This window comes from Ovis canadensis, chromosome X (genome assembly GCF_042477335.2).
Source record: "Ovis canadensis isolate MfBH-ARS-UI-01 breed Bighorn chromosome X, ARS-UI_OviCan_v2, whole genome shotgun sequence".
In the NCBI taxonomy this organism is placed as follows: domain Eukaryota; kingdom Metazoa; phylum Chordata; class Mammalia; order Artiodactyla; family Bovidae; genus Ovis; species Ovis canadensis.
Window position 1 is genome coordinate 61,519,397 of NC_091727.1, and position 23,643 is coordinate 61,543,039.

General features: G+C 38.7%; 1 protein-coding gene across 1 annotated transcript in view; it reads left to right on the forward strand.

The window, feature by feature from the left end:
• Positions 1-23,643, forward strand: part of AR (androgen receptor) — a 197,469-nt gene that overhangs the window by 114,914 nt on the left and 58,912 nt on the right. The window contains exon 2 of the mRNA XM_070290273.1: positions 4,956-5,107. Coding sequence (XP_070146374.1) covers positions 4,956-5,107 — 152 coding nt within the window. The remainder of the gene's footprint in view (positions 1-4,955; positions 5,108-23,643) is intronic.

Here is a 23,643-nt window from a genome sequence, read left to right on the forward strand (position 1 = left end):
ATTTTGAGCATTACTTTACTAGTGTGTAAAGAAAGAAAGAAAAGAAGTGAAAGAAAGAAGAAAGTGAAGTCACTCAGTCGTGTCCGACTCTTTGTGACCCCATGAACTGCAGCCCACCAGGCTGCTCCATCCATGGGATTTTCCAGGCAAGAGTACTGGAGTGGGTTGCCATTTATTTCTCCAGGGGATCTTCCCAACCCAGGGATCGAACCCGGATCTCCCGCATTGTAGGCAGATGCTTTTACCGTCTGAGCTATGAGATCAATTGTGCAAGTAGGTTGAACATTCTTTGGCATTGTTTTTCTTCGGGATTGGAATGAAAACTGACCTTTTCCAGTCCCATGGCCACTGCTGAGTTTTCCAAATTTGCTGGCATATTGAGTGTAGTACTTTCACAACATCATCTTTTAGGATTTGAAATAGCTCAACTGGAATTCCATCATCTCCTCTAGCTTTGTTTGTAGTGATGCTTCTTAAGGCCCACTTGACTTTGCACTCCAGAATGTCTGGCTCTAGGTGAGTGATGACACCATCATGGTTATCTGGGTCATGAAGATCTTTTTTGTATAGTTTTAGATATACATATGTCCCCTTTTTCTTCAACCTTCCTCCCACCTCCTACCATTATCCCACCCCTCTAGATTGTCACAGAGCTCTGGGTTGAGTTCCCTGAGTCATACAGTAAATTCCCATTGGCTATCTATTTCACATATGGTAGTGTATATGTTTCCACGTTACTCTCTCCATACAACCCACCCTCTCCTTCTTCCCCACTCCCCTTTTCCGTAAGTCTGTTCTCTGTGTCTGCATCTCTATTGCTGCTGTGCAAACAGGTTCATCAGTACCAACTTTCTAGATTCCATATATATGTGTTAATATACGATATTTGTTTTTCTCTTTCTGTCTTACTTTACTCCATATAATAGGTTCTAGATTCTTCCACCACAGTAGAATTGACTCAAATGTATTCCTTTTTATGGATGAGCAATATTCAATTGTATATATGTACCACAGCTTCTTTATCCATAGTTATTTTTATCTGAGGTGTGTTTCATTATATTCATATCTTATAAATCAAGTGTTAGTTACTCAGTCATGTTTGTGACTCCATAGACTATAGCCCTATAGGCATCTCTGTCCATGGAATTCTCCAAGCAAAAGTACTGGAATGGGTAACCATTTCCTTCTCCAGAGGATCTTCCGAACCCAGGAGTCGAACTTGGGTGTCCCGCATTTTTGACAGGTTCTTTACTGTTTTTATTTATTGGGAAGCCCCAATAAATAAAATGATTTTTTTCCATCTTGGAGTATTGGCTATAAATTTGATTGATTAGATTCTTTTAAATAACTTGTATTTTAAATTTTAATATGGATGAAATTTTCTATTTTTAAAGTCTCTAAAAGGACCACTTATTTACTCTATGCAGGCTCCCAGTTTGTTTATCTAATATTTACTTTTCAGTCATATAATAATAGCTACTGTCATTATTTTATATATACATAACTATATATATATGCATGTATATACATATATATTTTGTTTATCTAATATTTACTTTTCATTCATATAATAATAACTACTGTCATTTTACATATGTAAATATCAGTTCAGTTCAGTCACTCAATGTAAATACATATATGTATTTGTATATACATACATGCATATATTTATACTTTTAAACTTGGACAAATTCTGGGAGATGGTGAGGGACAGGGAAGTCTGGCATGCTACAGTCCATGGAGTCACAAAGAGTTCGACACAAATTGGCGACTAAACAACAACAACATACCTTTCAAAAAGCATTTCTATCTTTGAGGTACTTTCTCATCTGTAGCAGTATACACTTTGCTTTATTATATAATCTGCTATGTTATTATACAGTTCTTTGTTTCCTGTCTTTCTTCTGTAGTAGATAGTAAGTTGCTTAGAAGCAATGTTCATATCTTGATCATTAGTATATTCCCAACACCTAGACCTGTACCTGGTCCATCGGATTTGAGTTGAACCTATCTACCTAATTTAGACCTTCAATTTCATAATATGGTTAGTCATTGGTTACAAATCTATGCTTTGCAGTTGGACTTACCTAGGATGGTAACCTGGCATTTCCACTTACTAGAACAGTGATCTTGAACAAGTTTACTGAGTTTTCCTGAGCAGCAGCTTCCACTCTTATAATATAGGGATGATATAGAACTACCTCACACAGTTGTTGGGAATATTAAATGTGATGATATATATGAAATGGCCTGGCACATAAAGTGCCTTAATATTACATGTCCTTCTGATTTTACTTGAACTGTTTTTATTAGTTATAGAAGTCATGAAATGTAAGAAGATGAATAATAAATCAATTTTTTAATGACAATTTTTACCCAATGAAATGACATTTTTAGCCAAAGGAATGATGTTCTTGGCTTTTGGCTCATTCATATATGGGAACTGAGCTCTTTTCCTGTGGAACTCATGGCCTTCCTAGTCTTATTTTGGTGGATAGACTCCTGCTGGCTTGGGATGAATTATAGGGGAAAAGATAGGCCACCATAATCAGCTGGTGGGTTTGCATATCAGCAGAAGTTTCTGAGTGTTTTCTGTTGTATTTTGGCTGTGAATAAAGGCTAATATTTGTCTCTTAGAGATAAAGTGCTTGTCAAGTGTAGCCTGAGTGAAAGCCTTCTTTGCACTTGCCCTGCCAAGGTTTCTCACTTAGGGTTGAGAGGAGCATAACATTTCATGCTTTTTTGGGGATTCTGATGGTTCTGCTGAGTATGATAATCAAAGAATCATGGGTAGAAAGTGAAGGTGATTACTGAGAAGACAATAGGGTAATGGACGCTGTGTTAGATTTTAAGTCAGAGATTCCTGTACTTGATTTCAAAAAGTTTTGTGCTTCTCCACTCTCAGTCTGAATTTCTTCATTTGATATAATAATAATAATAAATGTTTCACAGTGGTGTTTTGAGGAGTTGAAATCATGCAACACAGCAAACAGGCTATCATTAGAGCTATTTTCCTTCCTTCTTGCCTTAGTAAAAAAGAAGTACTCATAAAAATGGTGACTGACTCTAGGTCCATCCACATTACTATAGATGAACCAATTTTGTTCCTTTTATGGCTGAGTAATATTCCACTGTGTATATGTATCGCAGGTTCTTTATCTACTCATCTGTTGATGGACATTTAGGTTGCTTCTATGTCATGGCTATTGTAAATAGTGCTGCAGTAAACATTAGGGATACATGTGTGTTTTTGAATTATGGTTTTCTCAGGGTATATCCCCAATAGAGTAGGATTGCTGGGTCATATGGCAGTTATAGATTCTTAGTTTTTTAAGGAACCTCCATACTCTTCTCCTCAGTGGTGTATCAATTTACATTCCCACCAACAGTGCAAGAAGATTTTTGTTTTCTCCACATTTTCCTCAGCCCTTATTGTTATACAGAGTGGAATAAGTCAGAAAGAGAAAAACAAATATATATTAATGAATATTTATGGAGTCTACAAAGATGGTACAGATGAATCTGTTTGCAGGGTAGGAATACAGATGTAAACATAGAAAATGGACATGTGGATACAGTGGGATAAGGGAGGGTTGGATGGATTGGGAGAGTAGATTGACATGTATACACTACTATATGTAAAATAGATAGCCAGTGGGAAGCTGCTGTATAGCACAGGGAGCTCAGCATGGTGCTTTGTGAGGACTTAGAGAAAGTGGGATGGGGGTAGGGAGGTTTGAGAGGGAAGAGATATATGTATTCATATAGCTGATTTACTTTGTTGTACAACATAAACTAACACCATATTATAAATCAATTATACTCCAATAAATAAGTAAAAGCAAAAAAAAGTAAGTAAAATAGTGGTTGCATTCTTGTGGATAAGAGAATAGGCAGTTGTCACCTACCTGTAGCAGACTGACCCAGGAAACCACATATGTTTTGTTTAATGATTAGACATAAGACATAGGAGAGAAAAAAGTTGACCTTTGAGTAGTATGAACCATGTTCCCTTTATTTTTGAATTTATTACTGTGGGAGACTAAGATCTACCTTTCCATTAAGGTTTTAGGATTGGGTTTTTGGCTCTCTCTTTCAGGCCACCTGGAAGGACACAGACATAGATCCTCTTGGAGATAGACAGTTAACTAGATGACCTTTGAAACTCTTAGACCAAGGAACATGAGTATTCTAATGGCTAAGTGTTTAGAGGGTTGCCTGAAAGATTTCCAGCATCACTGTGCATGAATGTATCCAACATTAACTGCTACTTTATGTTATAGAATGGAAATGGGGAAATGTCCATGTTATCTAGATAGACTCCTCAGGAAAGAAAGGGAATGGAAAAAAAAAAAGACTAGCATGAAAATACTAATTGTAATTCCTCACTTCTGTATTCATTACAAGAGCTTTTTATCCTTTTGGCTTATTTATACTTCTGCTCACACAAGTAGTTCAGTAGGCTGGGTAATATTATTCCTACTTACAGATGAGAGTAAGGCTCAGAGAACTAGAACAAAGCACATCAAACTGCTTTGATGCTTAGTCTGTTATCACCATAGGTCTCCTTTTGGATAAGTAAGGTTTTAGGACTGAGTTAATACCATTTAATTACTCTGAAATTGTTTCATGACCACCACCTTAAGTTAGAGACGTTTACCTCAGGTTTCTGCCTTCATCCGTCCCTCATGCAGACATAGCCCAAGGGATTGGCTGATTTCAGAAAACTTCTCAAATCCTTTCATAGGATCCAGAAGGGCCCTGTCCACATGATAGGAAACCCTACAAAAATAATCCCTAGGAAAAGTCCAAGGAAAATTCAGCTTCACACTGACTCTGTTAAGCAATAAATAATAATTTACACATGCAGTTTAATCTTGAAGATTCAGACTTATACCTTCTTGTTTCTGCCAACTACTGACATGTGTTGCATTATTTCTCTTGGGTCTTTTCAGTTTGGAGACCACCAGGGACCATGTTCTGCCCATCGACTATTACTTTCCACCCCAGAAGACCTGCCTAATTTGTGGGGATGAAGCTTCTGGCTGTCACTATGGAGCTCTCACTTGTGGAAGCTGCAAAGTCTTTTTTAAAAGAGCCGCTGAAGGTAAAGGATCTTGGACACTCACTGTTCTCTCCCTTTCTCTTCTAAAAAGAGACACCAGTCTATCAGGACTCAGGATTTTATGATCTCTGGGACAAAGTCACTGGCAGTGTTGGTTCAAAGAACCTAAGAGCCTTAAAAAGTCAATTTTCATACTTGCTGGACCCCTGTCTTTGGCAGCCTTGTTAGTACAGGCAATGAAGTTGGTCCCAGCTGGTGCTTGGAGCTTGGTGGGTCCTAGGAACAAAAGAAAAAATTAATGATTTGAAAAGATTTAATTTCCTCCTTGCTTGTGTTCCATTCTCCTGCCTAGTGAGGGAAAAAATGTCCTTATTAGAGAGGTTAGAAGTGGAGAAATCCAGACCAAGTCCCCAGCCTGTACTCTGTGGTGAATACAAGACTATTCCTTAGTGAAGGCTTCCTGGCCTCGGCCCCAGAAAGGAAGTGTTCTCACTGTTCAGCAGACCATCAGTCTATGCACCTGCTCCCTCCTGCTGCTGCCTCCTTGGGGCCTTTTTGCATTAATAGCTCCTAGGTAGATAAGTATCCAAAGTGATAAGAAAGTTTTATTCTCTCCCTCAGACCCTGTTCAATAGCTCATAACCCTAAGCTAAGTTGTATCTTATATTTGGCTAAGTGGCCTCAAAAACTGGCTCCTCAGTATTATTTAGCTTAAAATAATTAATACCTGCTTAGCCCCAAGAGGTGTTCAGGTTACATCTTACAGCAGGAAGACCTCCTACACTTCCAAACCTCCTATATATGCTATTGCCTCCTTCCTTTCCAATCTCCCTAGGCTTAAGCCTCCTACCCATCCACTTCACTCCCCATCCTGTACTAAGTATTCCTTCTTGAAAGCACACTGATGAATAGCTTCTAGACAGAGATGCTCTGCTCTGGGCGCAGACTCAGTTGCTAAACACCAGTATCTACTCCTGCCTCCACTTCTCACAAAGGAAGTACTTCCTGCCAAGACATTTTTCTTCCTTCTCACTGGCCTGGAAATTTTAAGTCAGAACTGAAAGAGACATCCTTTCCTTATATAAAGCTATAATCTCTGAGGACAGTCTTAAAAGTGGCAGGTATATTGGCCACACCTTTCAGCAGGAATGTGGTGACACCCATCAGAGGACAGCAGAAGCACCACAGAGTTCTTGGCAACTAGAGAAAAATTAGAAAGTGTGTGCTCTTTAACTGGTCTCCCTATTGATAGTCAATTGGAATGATGATTATCTTTCACCATTTTGGCCAGGTGAAAGAAATACCTATAAAATGGAAACCTATTTTGTTGTCTTCTAGTTCCCCAGGCAATAAGAAGACAGATACCATTTAGCATTAAAGAAAGCACGCTGCATGTTCCACCCATAACCCTGAGTGACACATTGCTACTGCTTAAACTGAGCAATATGAGGTCCAGTGCCCCAGTGCCCAGGCATAGGCAGTTTGGAAAGAGACAGAGATCAGTGTCTTCGTTCCTTAAGATTACTCACAAAAGGATGGTTGTCAGAAAAGGAAATGAGGAGTAGCGCCAAAGATTTCAGATCACCCCAATATCTCCAGTGAGAACCTGCCTCTTTCCCATACCTTGGCTTCAGTTAGGCCCTATCTATAGAGCAGAAAAGGAACCATAGCACCCATCAAAAGCAATGTGTCAGTAAGCCCAGACAGCACAGTAATAGCAACTATATCCGATGGGAAAAGAGTTCAGGAAAGTAAGCGAAAAGCAAATTCAATAGTTAGATAGATTAGATTGTATTTGATGCTGCCTCTGGGTTTTAAAAATCTGGGTCACGATATTGTTGTTTTTGGAAAACTGTAGAAATGATCAACTATATTGTGAAAGGGAAGATTTTGCTGTCATAACATATTCCACATGGGAGCTTTCTACAGAAATGAGGGCTGAAGGAGGGAGGCAGGCAGAAGGGCAGCTGGCAGGGCTGCTTGGGAAGAGCTCTACTATTATGTGGATCTTGGACTATTTGAGACCAAGGAAGCTGGGAGAGGGGTAATCACTCAAATTGCCAAGCATTTGGAAATCCAGCAAGGTCTCAAAATTCTTCAGACCCTAGAATCACTTGTTAGAGAAAGTTGGTAATATTTTCTTTGAAAAAATGAGCCTCTGTGAGCTCATGGAGCCAAATGCTCTAAACTCCTTGAAATATTAAAATCTTCAGTGGATTCTTTACAAAACTATCTAGCCCATTGGTTCCTTTGGAATGCAAACCCCAGCTTCCATTTCTGAGCCCTTTGAGGGACAGGAGAAAGTGATTTAAAAAACATGAAACAAAGCAAAAAGAAAAAAAGTATTGGTGTTTTCTTTTACCTTTAAAGTTTGGTGGCTGCAGTTTACTGCCATTATTATCTCTATTTGAAGGCAGGGGGCTGTCTTATTACCTGCAGAGCATTTATTGATTTTTTTTTTCATTTTTACAATGCATCTTTATTGCCCAATTGGCCTTTCTAAAGGTGATTCTGAATCTGCCTTGTTGAAACTTGGAATTCCACCTGTCTTGGAGGGAGTGGGAGAACAAATCTTTTCTTCCTAATTTGTTTGTTGTTGTCAGTTAACTCAGATGGAGTATTCAGAGTGTTGATTACCACTTTATTCAGGGTTTCAGAAATCTTTGGACTGGGCACAGGTACAAGACTTAAAAGCCTGGCACGTCAGAAAAAAATCCATTTCTAGCTTTGGTAGTTCATAAACCATGAGGCTTTAATGCTGTCATTGGTGCAAGACTCAGCAAAGAGTCGATTGTAATCTAGCCAGGTTTTCCTGTTGAGGAAGAAGAGAAGAGAGCCTCACATTTTCTCATTGTCAGTATTGCTGGGAGTTTAGGGTGAAGGTGAAGCTAGTCAAGGAAGAATCTGCTTATTTGGGGATTAAAAATGATGATAAAAAACAACTGTAGGCCATGGGGGTTAAAATCATTAAAACCTGCTTGATGGAAGCTTATTAAAAGAATGTGTGTGTGTGTGTGCATGTGTGTGTCTAGGTATGTGCTGTTGAGAGGATGGTCTCTGGGTTTGAAACAAGCATGTAGAGAATTAGCTAGTGGTGGTGGGTGGGATGAGTGGGAAGGTGAAAGGGAAGGCATGTTGGATGTTATCAAAAAGACCAGGAAGTCAAAGGAAGGTGATATCCTTGAGCAGAGTAGAGGCTCAGAGGGGGTTTAGTTTTGTGACATTGGCTAAGAAAATTTCCCTGTTGGGACCTCAGTTTTCCCTGTCTGTAAAATAAGGGAGTTAAACTAAGATACTTTTAAAATGCCCTTTCAGCTTAGACTTTTTATGACAATTCTACAAATAACAAACACCATCACTGTTATTTCAGCAAACATGTGCGTTTATACCTGTATGCACATTTGGTTTTGCCTTCCTAAAAGATGGTGAATCCTAGCTCCCATCTCTTACAAAAACCAATCTTCAGATGAGGATAGAGCCAGCTCAGAGAGTGCACTGTGGATGGGCTGAGTTAAAAGTCAGGACTCAGATTCCCTCTTCTCCCGGCACTATGACCATGGCTGGATAACTTCCTTTCTTTTCCATTTTCTCATCTGGAAAATCAGGATATGAATCCTCATCTCTACCTCATCATGTTTCAAAGAGGGTTAATTAATTCATCATGTGCATTATGTGCTCAAGAATTTACTATTTTTCAGACATTTTCTAGTAAAACATTGGAGATTGTACATCCATTTGTTTTGTACGCATGGAGCACTGTTTGGTACACATCATAAAATTGAAACTGTAGTTTACATTCTGAACTCAAAGAATTACACCATCCTCACTGATGTTTACAATATGTCCCAATTTAGTATCCTTGGCAAATTTTATATAAGTATGGCTTTGATTCTCTCTCTCTCTCCCCAGGTTTCTGTGAGGGAAGAAATGTAAGTGAACCCTTATTGAACTCTTTCTGTCCTTTAAATCTACTCTTTCCCACCTCAACTCATGTGGAATCGAATGTTACTTCTTGTTTGGAGTCTTGCAGAGAGTTTTTGGTGCATATCAGTGTCCTCTTCACTCCCTGACTTTAGGAGTAACATTTCCCAGGGGCAAGTTAGCTATGTTGGGAGGATCTAATTGCAACTTTGTGTGTGCATGCTAAGTCGCTTCAGTCCTGTCTGACTCTTTGCGACCCTATGGGCTGTAGCCTGCCAGGCTCCTCGGTCCACAGAATTCTCTGGGAAAGAATACTGGAGTGGGTTGCCATTCCCTCCTCCAGGGGATCTTCCCTACCCAGAGATGGAGCCCAAGTCTCTTATGTCTCCTGTATTGGCAGGCGTTTTTGTTTTTGTTTGTTTTGTTTTTGTTGTTTGTTTGTTTGTTTTTTACCACTATCTCCACCTATAAAGTCCTACTTGTAACTTCAAAAGGGCCTCCATCGGGTGTCTTTGGCCAAGAAGTTGACTGATCCTTATTGCATGAGTCTTAGAGATTTTTTTTTTTCACAAAGCTCATAGTATCTTTTATCTGTCTCTGATTTTTTTTTACTATCATAGCCAGACTTTAATTAGGGATCAGCAAACATTTTTCTGTAAAGGGCCAGATAGTAACAGACTTTGTGGCCTATATAGTCTCTGATGCTATTATTCAACTCTGCCTTTGCAGCATGAAAACAGTCCTAGACAAAACCAATGGGTGTGGCTGTGCTCCAGTAAAACTTTATGGGCACTGAAATTTATATTTCATTCAGTTTTCACATGCCTTTAAATACTATTTTTCTTAATTTTTTTCAGCTATTTTAAATCTAAAATTCATTCTCAGTTCTTGGAGAATGAATTTTCCAAAAAGAAAAAGCACATTAAATTTGGCTTGTGAATTTTTGCTGTTTGTCGACTCTTGCTTTAGATGGTTACTGGTCTGCTTACAAATCTGCGTTGTAAATTTGGCTCTTTCTGATCTCTGTTGTCTTAGTAACTCTCTAGATTATCTAATTTTAAACATTCTTTTGATATGGCCAGTGAAAGTATGTATACCTTGCTTCCCTAGAATGCTTAGGTCCTGAGCATTTTTTCACTAAATGGGGGGGGGGGGGGAAACATTCTTGGAATGCTAGAAGAAGATACTTTTTTCTGATGATCTGGTATATCACTCAACCTTGCAATACCCAGAGAAGAAACTGAAAATATTCCACATAATTTTTAGGCTTTTGTACTGTAACCATGTGGATAATTATAAAATATGTATGAGTGAATTTGCTGGATGCCACATAGTAGTAGTAGTTAAGTCGCTAAGTTGTGTCCGACTCTTGCGACCCCGTAAACTGTAGCCTGCCAGGCTCTTCTGTCCATGGGATTCTCCAGGCAAGAATACTAGAGTTGGTTGCCATTTCCTTCTCCAGAGGATCCAGGAGTCGAACCCGGGTCTCCTGCATTGCAGGTAGATTCTTTACCGACTGAACTATGAGGGAAGCACTTGGATGCCACATATAACCCAGATAGTATAGGAGAAGGTATATTTGAGGACTGTCTGGTATAAAGTGTTATGGAAAAGTTCTCTGTCTCAGAGAAAGTAGGGCCCAGGTGGCCAGCTGAGTTATGAATTTGCCATATATTTCCCTATGATTATTTGTCTTTACACATTTGTTGGCTTAATTCTCGTCTTCCTCATAATAGGACTAGACCACAGGCCTGCAGAATAAATAATTTAGCTCTATAACTCATTCTAGTTGATGCCCACCCAAGTCTCTTATTAGAGCCCAATTTGGGGGCCATGTCAAGAATTTGCCATTGCTGATATATAAGGCCCTGTGGCTGATAATTTATAGCAAATGCATTTAATGAAACAATGATTAACAAGGAGTTTCTATGTCACCTGCAAGGCCGCATGAGTCCATTGTCTCCCTTTACCTTGCCTTACTATTCCCAAATATGTTCTATTTTTGAAGCCCATCCATATATTGCAGCCAGAAGCTTTTGTTTTTGTTTTTGTTTTTTAATCCCCAGAGAATCTCTTTGTAATTATGAAACTCTGGGTGGTAGATTTTAGCAGTTGGCTGCTATTGCACAGGTAAATGTCAGACCCACTTTTTCTTCAGAGGTAGGAGTTACTTCTTATTTCTGTAGTCTCTAGTCTAGTCCCATGGCAACCAAAACACTGTCCCTCATAACAACTGAATTCTGGGAGAATTCATTATTTCAAAAAGCAATCTCTTCAGTTATAATAGCCATGTGTGCATACTTCTGGAAGCTATTATTCAAGTGTTCACACTCCTCTTCAGAGCTAGCAACTGCTCTCAGAATTCCAAGGAGGCAGGTAAGTTTTGTACCTTTCAGAAGAGAGCACAGAAAAGGGAACTTCCCTCTATCCAGAAAAGGAAACTGAGAGTTGGAGTTAATGATTCTTTATAAAGGGAGCAAGGATTAGAATTCTCAGTCCATTTATTTCCAGTCCATGTTGTGGCTCCTGATGCATCCCATTGGAATTACCACAGCTTCTGGCTACACTGGTGCCTATATTTTACTGAATACTTCATAAGAACTGGCCTGGTAGTAATCTATCTTGTGTTCAGTCAGTATATATTTGCTGGATAATTACTACACATGGGATATTAGGCTCACATACTCAAGATACAGATCCTTCCTGAAGGAACCTATTGATCATAACCCTGGACACCTTTAAATTTCTTCAGTCATATTTCATTTCCATCTGAACTTCCCAACCACCTGGAACAGGGGGAGAGGTCATCCTCCTGATTTTCCATGTAAGCAAACTGATTTTTTTTTTCAGTTAATCAACAGTTAGTTAGTGAAGTGATGGTAGTTTAGTTGCTAAGTCCTGTCCAACTCTTTGAGACCCCATGGCCTGTAGCCTGCCAAGCTTCGTCCATGGGATTCTCCAGGCAAGAATACTGGAGTGGGTTGCCATTTCCCTCTCCAGAAGTAAGTGGAGCATCTGGATTTAAAGCCAGGTTTTCTGGGTCCAAAGGTAGCAGTCACTCTCTTATGGCACAGCTACCTCTCAAATATATAAACATACTAACCTAAAGCAGAAGGAAAGTGCAAACAAGAAAGACAACAGTGAAGAGAAACAACAGAATCAGAAATTAAAGAAGAAAAACTTTAAGTACTATGGGGAGAAACCAGTGAGTAACACTAACATCACAGGGAATGTTCTTCCTTAAAACAAACAAACTTATAATAGCTAGTGGTTCATGAGAAACTCTTCATTAGTTAGGGCCAGTGACAGGCACTCCAGTGTTCTTGCCTGGAGAATCCCAGGGATGGGGGAGCCTGGTGGGCTGCCATCTATGGAGTTGCACAGAGTTGGACATGACTGAAGCAACTTAGCAGCAGAAGCAGCAGCAGGGGCATGTGAGTGATAGTCTTTCCACTAGCTGCTAATGTTCAGAGGAAAAGTTCTGATTCTGATGAAACCAGGCTCAGTATCTCCTTAATTCACTCTCATCACAGAACCACAGAACAGGGAGCATGATTTAACACCCAGGCTCATGAGAATTTTAATTCTCATTGCCAAGCTGAAGAACTCAGACAGTATGTATTGATACAAATATTAGAATCATGTTCCTAGACTCTTTGCTTTGAGCCTACTTGGAGAAGTATACCACAGAATGTTTTCTATGGGGCCAGGAGAAAGAAAACTCCATTCCCCTCCTCTTTGATGTCATAAACCAGAAAATATTGTCTTTCAGGACAGGGCTTAAAATTCACAGAGACAAAATCGTGTTCTCTTTTGTCAAGGTTTTTATTGTCCTTCCTCTCTTGGGATACCTGATAGTGTGGATGGACCATGATTTCACTGTGGTACCTGGATGTGGGCCCTGGAGACTGTGGACCTCTTACAGGTTCATAAGTTAAATAATCACATTTCTATAGTTCCATGTTCACAAGTTCCTTCACTTTCTCAGCATTGATTCAGCCAAGAGATATTTAATGAAAAGACTTAAAAGATTCAGTGCTTTGAACCACAGGATCTTTAAATGCTAACCTGCTAAAAATTAAAAGAAAAGAACTTAAAAATCTAAAAATTTGACCAAGCTATTTTTTAAAGAGGAAACTGAAGCCCAGAGAGAGAGGAAGTGACTTTCCTAGGTTCATAGAACATATAAATGGCAGAAATGAAGGTTTTCCAGTAGTTTCTTATTTCTTGTCTGAGGAGTTCTCCAGCCTCACAGCTTCAGAGATTGTTGCCTTGGCACCTCCAAGAATTATGTGAGGCAACAATAAATCTTTATCTTGACTGCAGGGATAGCTAAAATGACTATTTGATGGCTGGCACTTTCCCCAGATAACATCCGTTTATTCAACACAGTCAGTGTTTATTTGTTGTGTGCACTAGACCTGCACAAGGCACTGGAAATAAGAGATAATAACAAAAACTAGTTATTGCATACTCAGTAAGTATTAGTTGTTTTGTAGACATTTTCTCATTCAGTCCTCACAATAACCCTATGAAGTGGGTATTATCAGTTGTCCCATTTACAAATGAAGGAATTGAGGCACAGAGGAGTTAAAGTGACTTGCTCAAAGTCGTATGACTTTTTAGTGACTATAGAGTGAACATGGCACAGAGTTTCCCACATAATGGGCTTCCCAGGTGGCTCAGTAGTGAAGAATCCTCCTGCCAATGCAGGAGATGTGGGTTTGTTCCCTGATTCAGGAGTATTCCTTTAGAAGGAAATGGCAACCCACTCCAGTATTCTTGCCTGGGAAATCACATGGGCAGAGGAGCCTTGTGGGCTATAGTCCATGGGGTCACAAAGAGTCAGACACAACAACTTAGTGACTAAACATCAACAACAACAATAGTCTGCCAGGTACAAAAGATAGGAAGTGAACTCTAGGAATATTGAACAGACTGCCCAAAGACAGGGCTGCATGAAAGCAGGATACTTGTTTAAGGAACATTCTGGAGTCCAGAGATGGTTGAGGAACCTCATCAGATGCAACAGATCCCTTGATCAGCCATCAATTGGCCTTTTATGCCTGTTCCCCACCCCAACCTTGTGCCAATGCTGAGCTGTACATCGCTATCCTACTCTACTTTCTGGGCCTTTTGGAAGCATGCTTCTATCTAGATAGTAGAATGAAATGCAGTGAAAGAGGAGCAGATTCTATCTACCATTCCTTCTTTTCACTTCAAAATTCCATTTAAATAATGAAAGTGTTGAGCTAAATGATCTTGAATATTTTAGCAATAAATCTATAACAGCCTAAATCTTTTTAACAATAAATCTCTAAAATTTTATGGATACTTCAGATATTTCCATTGGCCAGCCATTCACTTATAAGCATCAACCTTGTAAAATAGACCCAAGTTCAATCCTGGCTCCAAATTAGATAGATATTAGGCCTTGAGCAACTCGTGTAACTTTGTGCCTCTGTGAGGATAGTAATAGGTCACAGGGTTATTGTAAGAGCTAAATAATATGTAGCATAGCTCATATTAGCACAGCCCGATAAGTTTTTATTCCATCTACTGAAATGGAGCTATGGTCATTAGTACACATACACTTATGATGTCCCTTGGGTAGCATAGAGGAGAGGTGGCAGATAGTATTTATGGCAGTTCCCTGGTAAAGAAGGCCTTCGGTTGGTGTAAGGTTCTCAAACAACCACTTATCTTCAGTGTTACTTAATTGGTGATCTAAAGGTCCAATTGCATTTGTATAAGAACATAGCAAAAGTTAATCTCTTCCTCTTTCCTCTTTGTCTCCCAGGGGCACTATGAATAACATTTCCCAGAAAGCCCAGCATGCATGTGTCCATTCCCTCTCTTGACTTTTGGGCTTTGAACATGAAGGTGTCAGAGCTCTCTGTGTATTTTTGTCTGCAACAAGATTTGTCTGACCTCCCTGGTAAATTCAGATCCACAGCCACAGGCCAGGAGAAAAGCTAACAAAGTTCATAAATTATCCTCCACATTCTTCAGCCATTGGTTTCCCTCATCTAGCCAGAGGTGTGTCTTAAAAGTATGTTGGGGCCAGATTCAATAGAAACCTGAGCCAGCACCTGTGTAAATACAATTTTAAAGCTTCTTTTCCTGAAGCCAGATGGGTATTTTTTAAAACCAAGCTGGGTTGTATTTTATCTAGAGTACTGTCTCCTACATTCTTAGTGCTTTGGACCCTTTCGAGAAATGTAGTCTGGTTGTACTATTATTGCTTTGTTATTTGTGAGGGAGGGGCATTTCTTTCAAAAATCAGATAATGCTTTAGTGTGGCCTGTGACTTTACTGTATATAAAATGAAACTCTGCTCATGATTCATCATTCATTCTGCTTCCCATAGATTGACATCCATACCCACTCTTCAGTGTCAGTCCTATTAAAAGTCAGCCAGCCCACATGTAACATACTGCTGCTGCTAAGTCGCTTCAGTCATGTCCAACTCTGTGCAACCGTATAGATGGCAGCCCACCAGGCTCCCCCATCCCTGGGATTCTCCAGGCAAGAACACTGGAGTGGGTTGCCATTTCTTTCTCCAATGCATGAAAGCAAAAAGTGAAAGTGAAGTCACTCATTTGTGTCCGACTCTTGTGACCCCATGGACTGCAGCCTACCAGGCTCCTCCGTCCATGGGATTGTCCAGGCAAGAGTACTGGAATGGGGTGCCATCGCCTTCTCCAATGTAACATACTACTTATCACTAACTCCTAACTGAATCATCTTTAGATCTTGTCCAAAACCCTATATATAGAGAAGGGAGGTTAACATCTTGCCTAGGACCTGGAGGGGGCTCATCAGTAAGTGGGTATCCAATCCTTGACGTCCCTTAGTTCTGCTCAGCTTCAAAACAGAGACAGGAACCTTCATTTATGTTGCTTATGATTAAAGGCTTCCTGCTTCCCAATGTCCTGCAGGGCCTCTTCTGCCACCCCACCTCTACAGCCTCCATGGCTCTCTAGAAACTTCTGTAATCATGTCACTCAGAAGATTTTCTTGTCTCTTTTGCAATTTCAAGAGGACTAATCAGCAACATTTGGTAGCTAAATAATCTGCCTGCAGTGCGAGAAATGTGGGTTCAATCCCTGGGTCAGAAAAATCCCCTAGAGAAGGAAATGGCAACCCACTCCAGTATTCTTGCCTAGGAAATCCCATGGACAGAGGAGCCTCATGGGCTACAGTCAATGGGATCACAGAGAGTCAGGCATGACTTAGCTACTAAACAATAGTTAGCAAGTTTAGGTTAGATTGTGCTTCCATGAGAGCAGAGATAGATGCAGGAAACAATAGAAAGGACTATCGAGATGTGGAATAATTTCTCACCTAACTAGTTAAACCCTGCAAAAATAAAGTGTTTTTTACTCAGAAGCCTTATTGATATAGGAGTAAAAGACTTGATTTGAGTCCAGTGTTTGTTAACTCTGTGATCTTGGGAAAATGACATGTCATCCCTGAGCTTTAGTTTTCTTGCTTGTAAAATTGGGATAATGATGACCACTAGAAAAATTCTAAGGATTACATGAGATAAAGTAACTAGAAGTTTGCTTACATAGTGCCAGACTTCCTAAAAAGGTGAATCAAATAATGTTGACAATGCCTCTTAATGTGTGAATGAGAAATCAGCTCCATGTCAAATTTCAGCATGTGTTCCAGTGGTCCTATTATTTCACTCTAGAAATGCAGGTATAAGTTAAATAATTCACCTGTTGCTATTTACATGGATAGTTTGATAGTAATTATTTTTAGACATATGACATATTTCAGACATAAATCAGACTGTAATAGTTTTGCAGCTTTGTAGACATATTCATTCCCAAGTACCAAAGACCTAAAAGGAGTTCGCTAGAGCTGTGAAGGATAGAACAGAGATAGGCAACACAGGGCTCCCTCGTACCTGTCTCTTTGTTAGAGGGGACTTCAGACTATAGGCATTTGTGACTCCAGTTTCAGGGAAGAAGAGCTGGAGGTAGACTAGAAGAGGAGGAAGAAGAGGAAGAGTAGCTTTTACTCATTCATTTTGATAAAAGCATGCATATATTGTATGAGTCCCTGTATGAGTCCAGAGATGAGTATGAGATGGCCCTGTCCTCAGAGAGCTTCTGGTCTAATGGACATACCCTCCAAGGTCAGCTAAAGTTTTATACTACAAAGGGTATTTGAGTGCAGCAGAAGCAGTATGATGGGACAGGAGAGAGAAAAATCTACAGGCATAGCTCCCCATACCTAAGCACAGCTCTGACCAAGATTGGCACAGTTTGAGGGGCCTATTCCCATCAGCAGGTCTGGAAGCCTTATCAACAACAAAAGGTAATGATGGTAATAATTATAGCAGCTAATATTTACTGAACATTTTCTTTGTGTTAGATGCTATACTAAATGCTTGCTTAATCTTCACAACAATGTTATGAAGTAATAGATATTCTTACAACCCTTATTTTACAAATGGGGAAACTAAGACTCAAAGACTAATAGAATAGGGAGGGAACTAACTCATCTCAATTCAACAAACATTCAGCATCTACTGTATGCTAGGCCTGTGCTAAGTGCTAAGGAGAGATGAGTAAAATATATTCTCAGTCCAATGGGAGCAAACCAATAAGTACACAGTTAGGTTAATATGTTTCAGGCCTTCTGCTTGATGCTGGAAACTCACTGATGAATGACACACAGTTTTACCTGCAAAGATCTCAAAGTTTACTGGGGGATATCAGTGTGGAAACAAATATTATGTTCTGCTGAGAGAAGTGTCATAAGGGTAAGTGCAAAATGGAAAAGAGATTGTACAACAAATGATTGGTTCAAATCAGAGCCCCAAGGAAGCATGCTCACACTTTACCCTTCTTTACCTTTACTCAGACTTCTCCCCCCTCTGCTTCAAGTGCCTTTTCTTAAGTCCCACCTTCCTTCAAGGCTTCACTCAAGTGCCCACTCCTCCATGAAGCTTCCACCCCATCAAAAGGCATCCTATTCTTTCCTGTACCCCCTCTCTTTTGCTCATGTCAACTTGACCCAATCTTTACTTGGTAATCCTTCTTCCTTGTTAATCTATCCATTATGCTTCTATGGGGTCATAGGGAAATGCCAGAAATTTAGACACATATCCAATAAGAGGAAGGTCAGTCTCTAAGAGCAAGCTCTTTTATGATTCTGTGAGCATTTGACATCCGTGTTGCTAGAATCACCTGTGAATGACCTGATCCCTCTTTGGAGCAGAATGTGATTGGTGTATTGCTTCGAGGAGACTGTCATTGTTCTGGAAAATATTCTGAAGTTTGCTATCACCAGTGAATATGCACAGAGAATAGAGCCTGCAGATAAGCTGTCCTCTGATTAGCTTCAGACATGTTCCAAGCAGCTAGGGTGTAGCAGATTTAGCCTTAGGAAATTCACTTGACCTTTCTAAGCCTCAGTTAATTCATCTATAAAATGGAGGTAATATAGTGGTTGAAAAAGCCAAAGGAAATGATGCTTGTGAAAACAGTGTGTAAACTGAAAATTATTCTTTGAGTATTAGTTTCTGGGAGATCTCCTTATCATCATTCAGGACAATCATGCCTATGTTATATAAATACTTGCCTCTGACATCTCTGAAAACCTTTGCAAAGAGTTGTCTGTAGGAGAAACATTTTAATTTGCAAATTGCTCCTTTATTTGCATGTACATAAAGTACATCTGCAGTCACACCAGAATGATTACCTCTTTGAAATACCTCTCAAGAATCCTCAAAATAAATTTTATCCCCCCACCCCCCCGGCAAATAGTCTATCACAAAGATAACCTCCAAATTCACTGACAGTATGTCCAACCACTTTTACAAGATATATGGTTAGGTAGATAATTTTATTTATACAGGTAATTATTTTCTTCCAGCAAGTGAGTAGTAGCTAGAAGATGGCCAAGAGAGGCCATGAGGAGTGCCTTTTTTTTACAGCTCATTTTTGGGTCTTACTTGCAAGGTTACTAAAGGTCTGTGCAGATAAGTTGCAGTGTTTATGGCAAAAGCAAAACTCACTCTAAAAGCAAGTCCTTGTTTCATTGCTTAGTGTTTTTAATCCCCAGCAGACATGACTTTGATCTGGCACTTGGCAGCATGGCAGGTTCCTAAGCTGCTGTATACAAATTGCAGGGGAACAGTGATATTATCTGAATGAATTCATTTGTTGTAAATTATAAATATATGGGCTTTTTCTATTTCATCACCCTCAAAATTTATCTGTTTTTCCCAATGGAGCCATCTCTTGGCCTTTAATATGCTCCCTTTGAGCTCATGGGCATTGCTGCATGGCTAACATATGAACCTTGAGAAATTGCTTCCAAGGTCCTTTTCTTTATTTTATCTTGATACTGAAGCTACCAGAGTCAGTAGTGACTGTGGTGGGCTGACAGTGAAGTGGCAGCAAACCAAGCTTTGTCCTCTGGCTTCCCTTGACCCCTTCTATCCATCATCCAAGAGGCTCCACGCCAGCATTCCACAGAGCAGCCTCACCAAAGTCACTAGGACTGAAGGGAAACCAGGATTTCAGTCATTATAGAAGGAAGGAATGGAACTTAGCATTTATTAAAACTACAGTTCTCTCTTTGTTGATTCTTTCCACTCCAGAAAGATAACTACTCTTTTTAGGAGACTTTCAAAACCTCATAAGCTTCTACGACTTGGGCTGCTTCCTTAAGAAGCACATTTCAGAAAGATGTCATGGCCAACAAAATCAATCATTCATTCACTCATGCATTCAATTAGTATAAACTGATTTTTTTTTTTGCCAGACACCAGGAATGACAAAAAAGAGTACTTTTAATCCTTGTATCCTTCACAATTTAATAAAGATAGCCATTCTTTCATTTTATAATGATCTGCTACATTTCATGCACTGCTGCATGTCTTTACATGGTAATGACACAAGAGAATGATAGAAAAGCTGAGTGTGGATCTAACCACTCTCAAGACCCCATTATGAAATACTGGATTTGCAATTTTAAAGAACTATTTTGAAATGTTACCCCATGGCACTACAGGTTATAGAATCTTGCTGTCACAAAAGGCAAGAACATAGGTGATAATGACATGAATTAGATGAAAAGTTGGGAAGAGTTCATTTTGTTTTAGAAAAGAGTGGTGGCACTAGTGTTAAAGAACTGACCAGCTAATGCAGGAGACATGAGATCCCTGAATTAGAAAGATCCCCTGAAGGAGAGCATGGCAACCCACTCCAGTATTCTTGCCTGGAGAATCCGATGGACAGAGGAATCTGGCAGGCTATAGTCCATAGAGTTGCAAAGAGTTTGACAAAACTGAATCGACTTAGCACACATCTGCACGCACACACACATGCACACACACACACGCACACACACACACACACACTTTATGCATGCATCATGTCAGAATAAACCACTACTAGAAAAAAGAAAGCTAGCATGTGACTGTAGGCAAGTCGCTGAATATCTCTGGACTTCTGCTTCTGTATCTACAAGGCTGTTAATGGTATTTGCTTTTTCTACTTCATGAGTATGTTGTGAGTAATGTATAGAAAGGGATTTGCTCATGTTACCACATCTTACATTGTATGAGATTGATTTCAGGACCTTATAAAGGTAGACCTACCTTCATTAATGACTTCCAGTGTCTTTAAAGACCTCTGCAGACTTTATATTAGGTCATTTGAGGTACAATTTACAAGACACTCTTGATCTTCTTTTCTGACTCCTATTATTGGCACCAAAAAGCATGGTAGGATTTTTTTTTTTTTAAGAGCCTTCCCTTGTGGCTCAGATGGTAAAGAATCTGCCTGCAATGCAGTAGACCCGGATTTGATCCTTGGGTCAGGAAGATCCCTTGGAGAAGGGAATGGCAACTCACTCTAGAATTCTTGCTTGGAAAATCCCATGGACAGAGGAGCCTGGTTTTTTAAAGATAAAATTCACATGCTACAATACTCACCCTTTTTAACTGTTTAATTCCTTGGTTTTAGTATGTTTAAGAAATCGTGAAAACATTACCATTATTTGATTCCAGAACATTTTCATCATCTCAAAAAGATACTCTGTACCCATTAGCACTTACTCCCAATTTCCCCTCCTTTCAATCCCTGGAAACTGCTAATATTTTCTGTCTCTATGGATTTATAAATTCTGAACATTTACCTCAGTGGAACGTTACATGACATCTGTATCTGGATCCTTTCACTTAATATGATGTTAATCCATGTTTTAGTATGCATTAGTATTTCATTTTTTTCTGATTGAATAATAATTGTTGGGTTATATGGGGCTTTCCTGGTGGCTCAGATGGTAAACAATCTGCCTGCAATGCAAGAGACCTGGGTTCCATCCCTGGATTGGGAAGATCCCTTGGAGAAGGGAATGGCTACCTACTGAAGTATTCCTGCCTGGAGAATTCCATGGACAGAGGAGGCTGGTGGGCTATGGTCGATGGGGTAGCAAAGAGTTGGACACAACTGAGTGACTAACACTTGCACTTTCATGGTAACTCTACGTTTAACAGGGACTAAGGGTTTTCTTTCTTTTTTAAAAAATGAGACTTCACCATTTTACATTTCCATCAGCATTGTATGAGGGTTTGAATTTCTTCACATCTTTACCAACTCATTATTATATTGCATTATTTTTTTTTATTATTATACAAATCCTAGTGGGTGTGAAGTGGTATTGTATTGTGGTTTTGATTAGTGTTTATATAATAGCTAATGATGTTATGCATCTTATCATATGGTTTTTGGGCATTTGTGTATCTTCTATAATCAAATTACTATTCATTTCCTTTCCCATGTTTTGACTGGATTATTTCTTTTTTGCTATTGACTTGTAAGTATTCTTTGTGAGTTATAGATACAAGTCTCTTATCAGGTATATAATTTGCAAACATTTTCTCCTATTCTGTAAAACTGTCTTTTCATTTTTTTGATGGTATCTATTAAAGAATAAAATCTTTAATGAAGTTCAGTTTATCCATCTTTTTCCTCTATTGCTTGTGTTTTGGTGTCTTATCCAAAACCTTATGCCTAATCCAAGGTCACAGACATTTACACTTATGCTTTCTTCAAAGAATTTTGTAGTTTTAGCTGTTCCATTTGGGTTTTTGATCCATATGGAGTTGATTTTCTTTTATTTTTTTAGATGATGTGAGGTGAGAGGCAAACTCCATTTTTGCATGTAGATAACATGCTGTCCCAGAATTATTTGTTGAAAAGAGTATTGTTTCTCCATAGTCATCTTAGTATCCTTGTTAAAAACTATTAATCATAAATATATGCACTTATATCTGGACTTTCAGTTCTGTTCCACTAAACTATATATCTTTCCTTATGAAACTAGTACACCATCTTAATGACTGTAGCATCATAGTAAGGTTTGAAATTGGAAAGTGTGAGTCCTCCAAATTTGTCCTTCATTTTCAAGATTGTTTTGACTATTCTAGGACACTTGCATTTTCATATGCATTTTTGGAAAACCTTGTAATTTCAGGAAAAGTGATAGCTGGGTTTTGGTAGGTCAGAGTGGGGAGTTTTGTCATGTTAACAATATTAAATCTTCACATTCATGAACACAAGACATCTTTCCATTTATTTAGTTGTTCTTTAATTTCTTTCAATTATGTTTTGTAGCTTTCCATGTACAAATTTCATAGACTTTTTATTAAATTTATCCTTAAAGACTTTATTTTTTTTGATGCTTTTGTAAATGGAGTTGATTTATTAATTTTATTTTGGATTACTCATTGCTACTAAAAGGTAACTAATATGTATATATTGATCTATTTTACAGCATTCTTGCTGAATTAATTTATCAACTCTAAGTTATTTTGCGTATTTTTAGAATTATCTTTGTATTAGATAAAACAGTCTGTGAAAAGAGATAGTTTTCTGTCTTCTTTTCCAATCTGCATGTCTTTTATTTCTTTTTCTTGTCTAATTGCCCTGACTAGAACATCCAGTACAATGTTGAATAGAAGTGATGAGAGCTGACATCCTTGTTTTGTCCCCAATCTTAGGGGGAAAGCTTTCAGTCTTTTACCATTAAGTATGATGTTAGCTCTGGGTTTTTCATAGATACCTATTATCAGGTTGAGGAAGTTTCCTTCTAGTCCTGGTTTATTGAAATATTTTTATCAAGAAACATTGCTGGATTCTTTTAAATGCTTTTTCTGTGTCTATTTAAATCGCATGTGATTTTTGTCTTTTATTCTGTTAAAATGTTATATTACATTGATTGAGTTTTGTTGTTGTTGTTGAACCAACCTTATATCCCTGGGATAAATTTCACTTGGTTATGGGGTATAAACCTTTTTATGCATTGCTTTTTGGTTTGTAAGTATTTTGTTCAGATTTTACCTCCATATTCTATTCATTAGAAAACGTGATCTGTAGTTTTCGTCTTGCCCTATCTTTGTCTCATTCTGTTATCAGGGTAATAATACTTTCAAAAAAAAATAAATAAATAAATTGGAAATTGTTCCTTCATCTTTTTGTTCCTCTTTCAGAAGTATTTGTGAAGAATTGGTATAAGTTCTTCTTTAAACATTTGGTCGAATTCAGTAATAAAGCCATGAGTCCTTGGACTGTTCTTCGTGAGAAATTATTATTATTATTGCTACAATTATTATTATTATTCAGTAT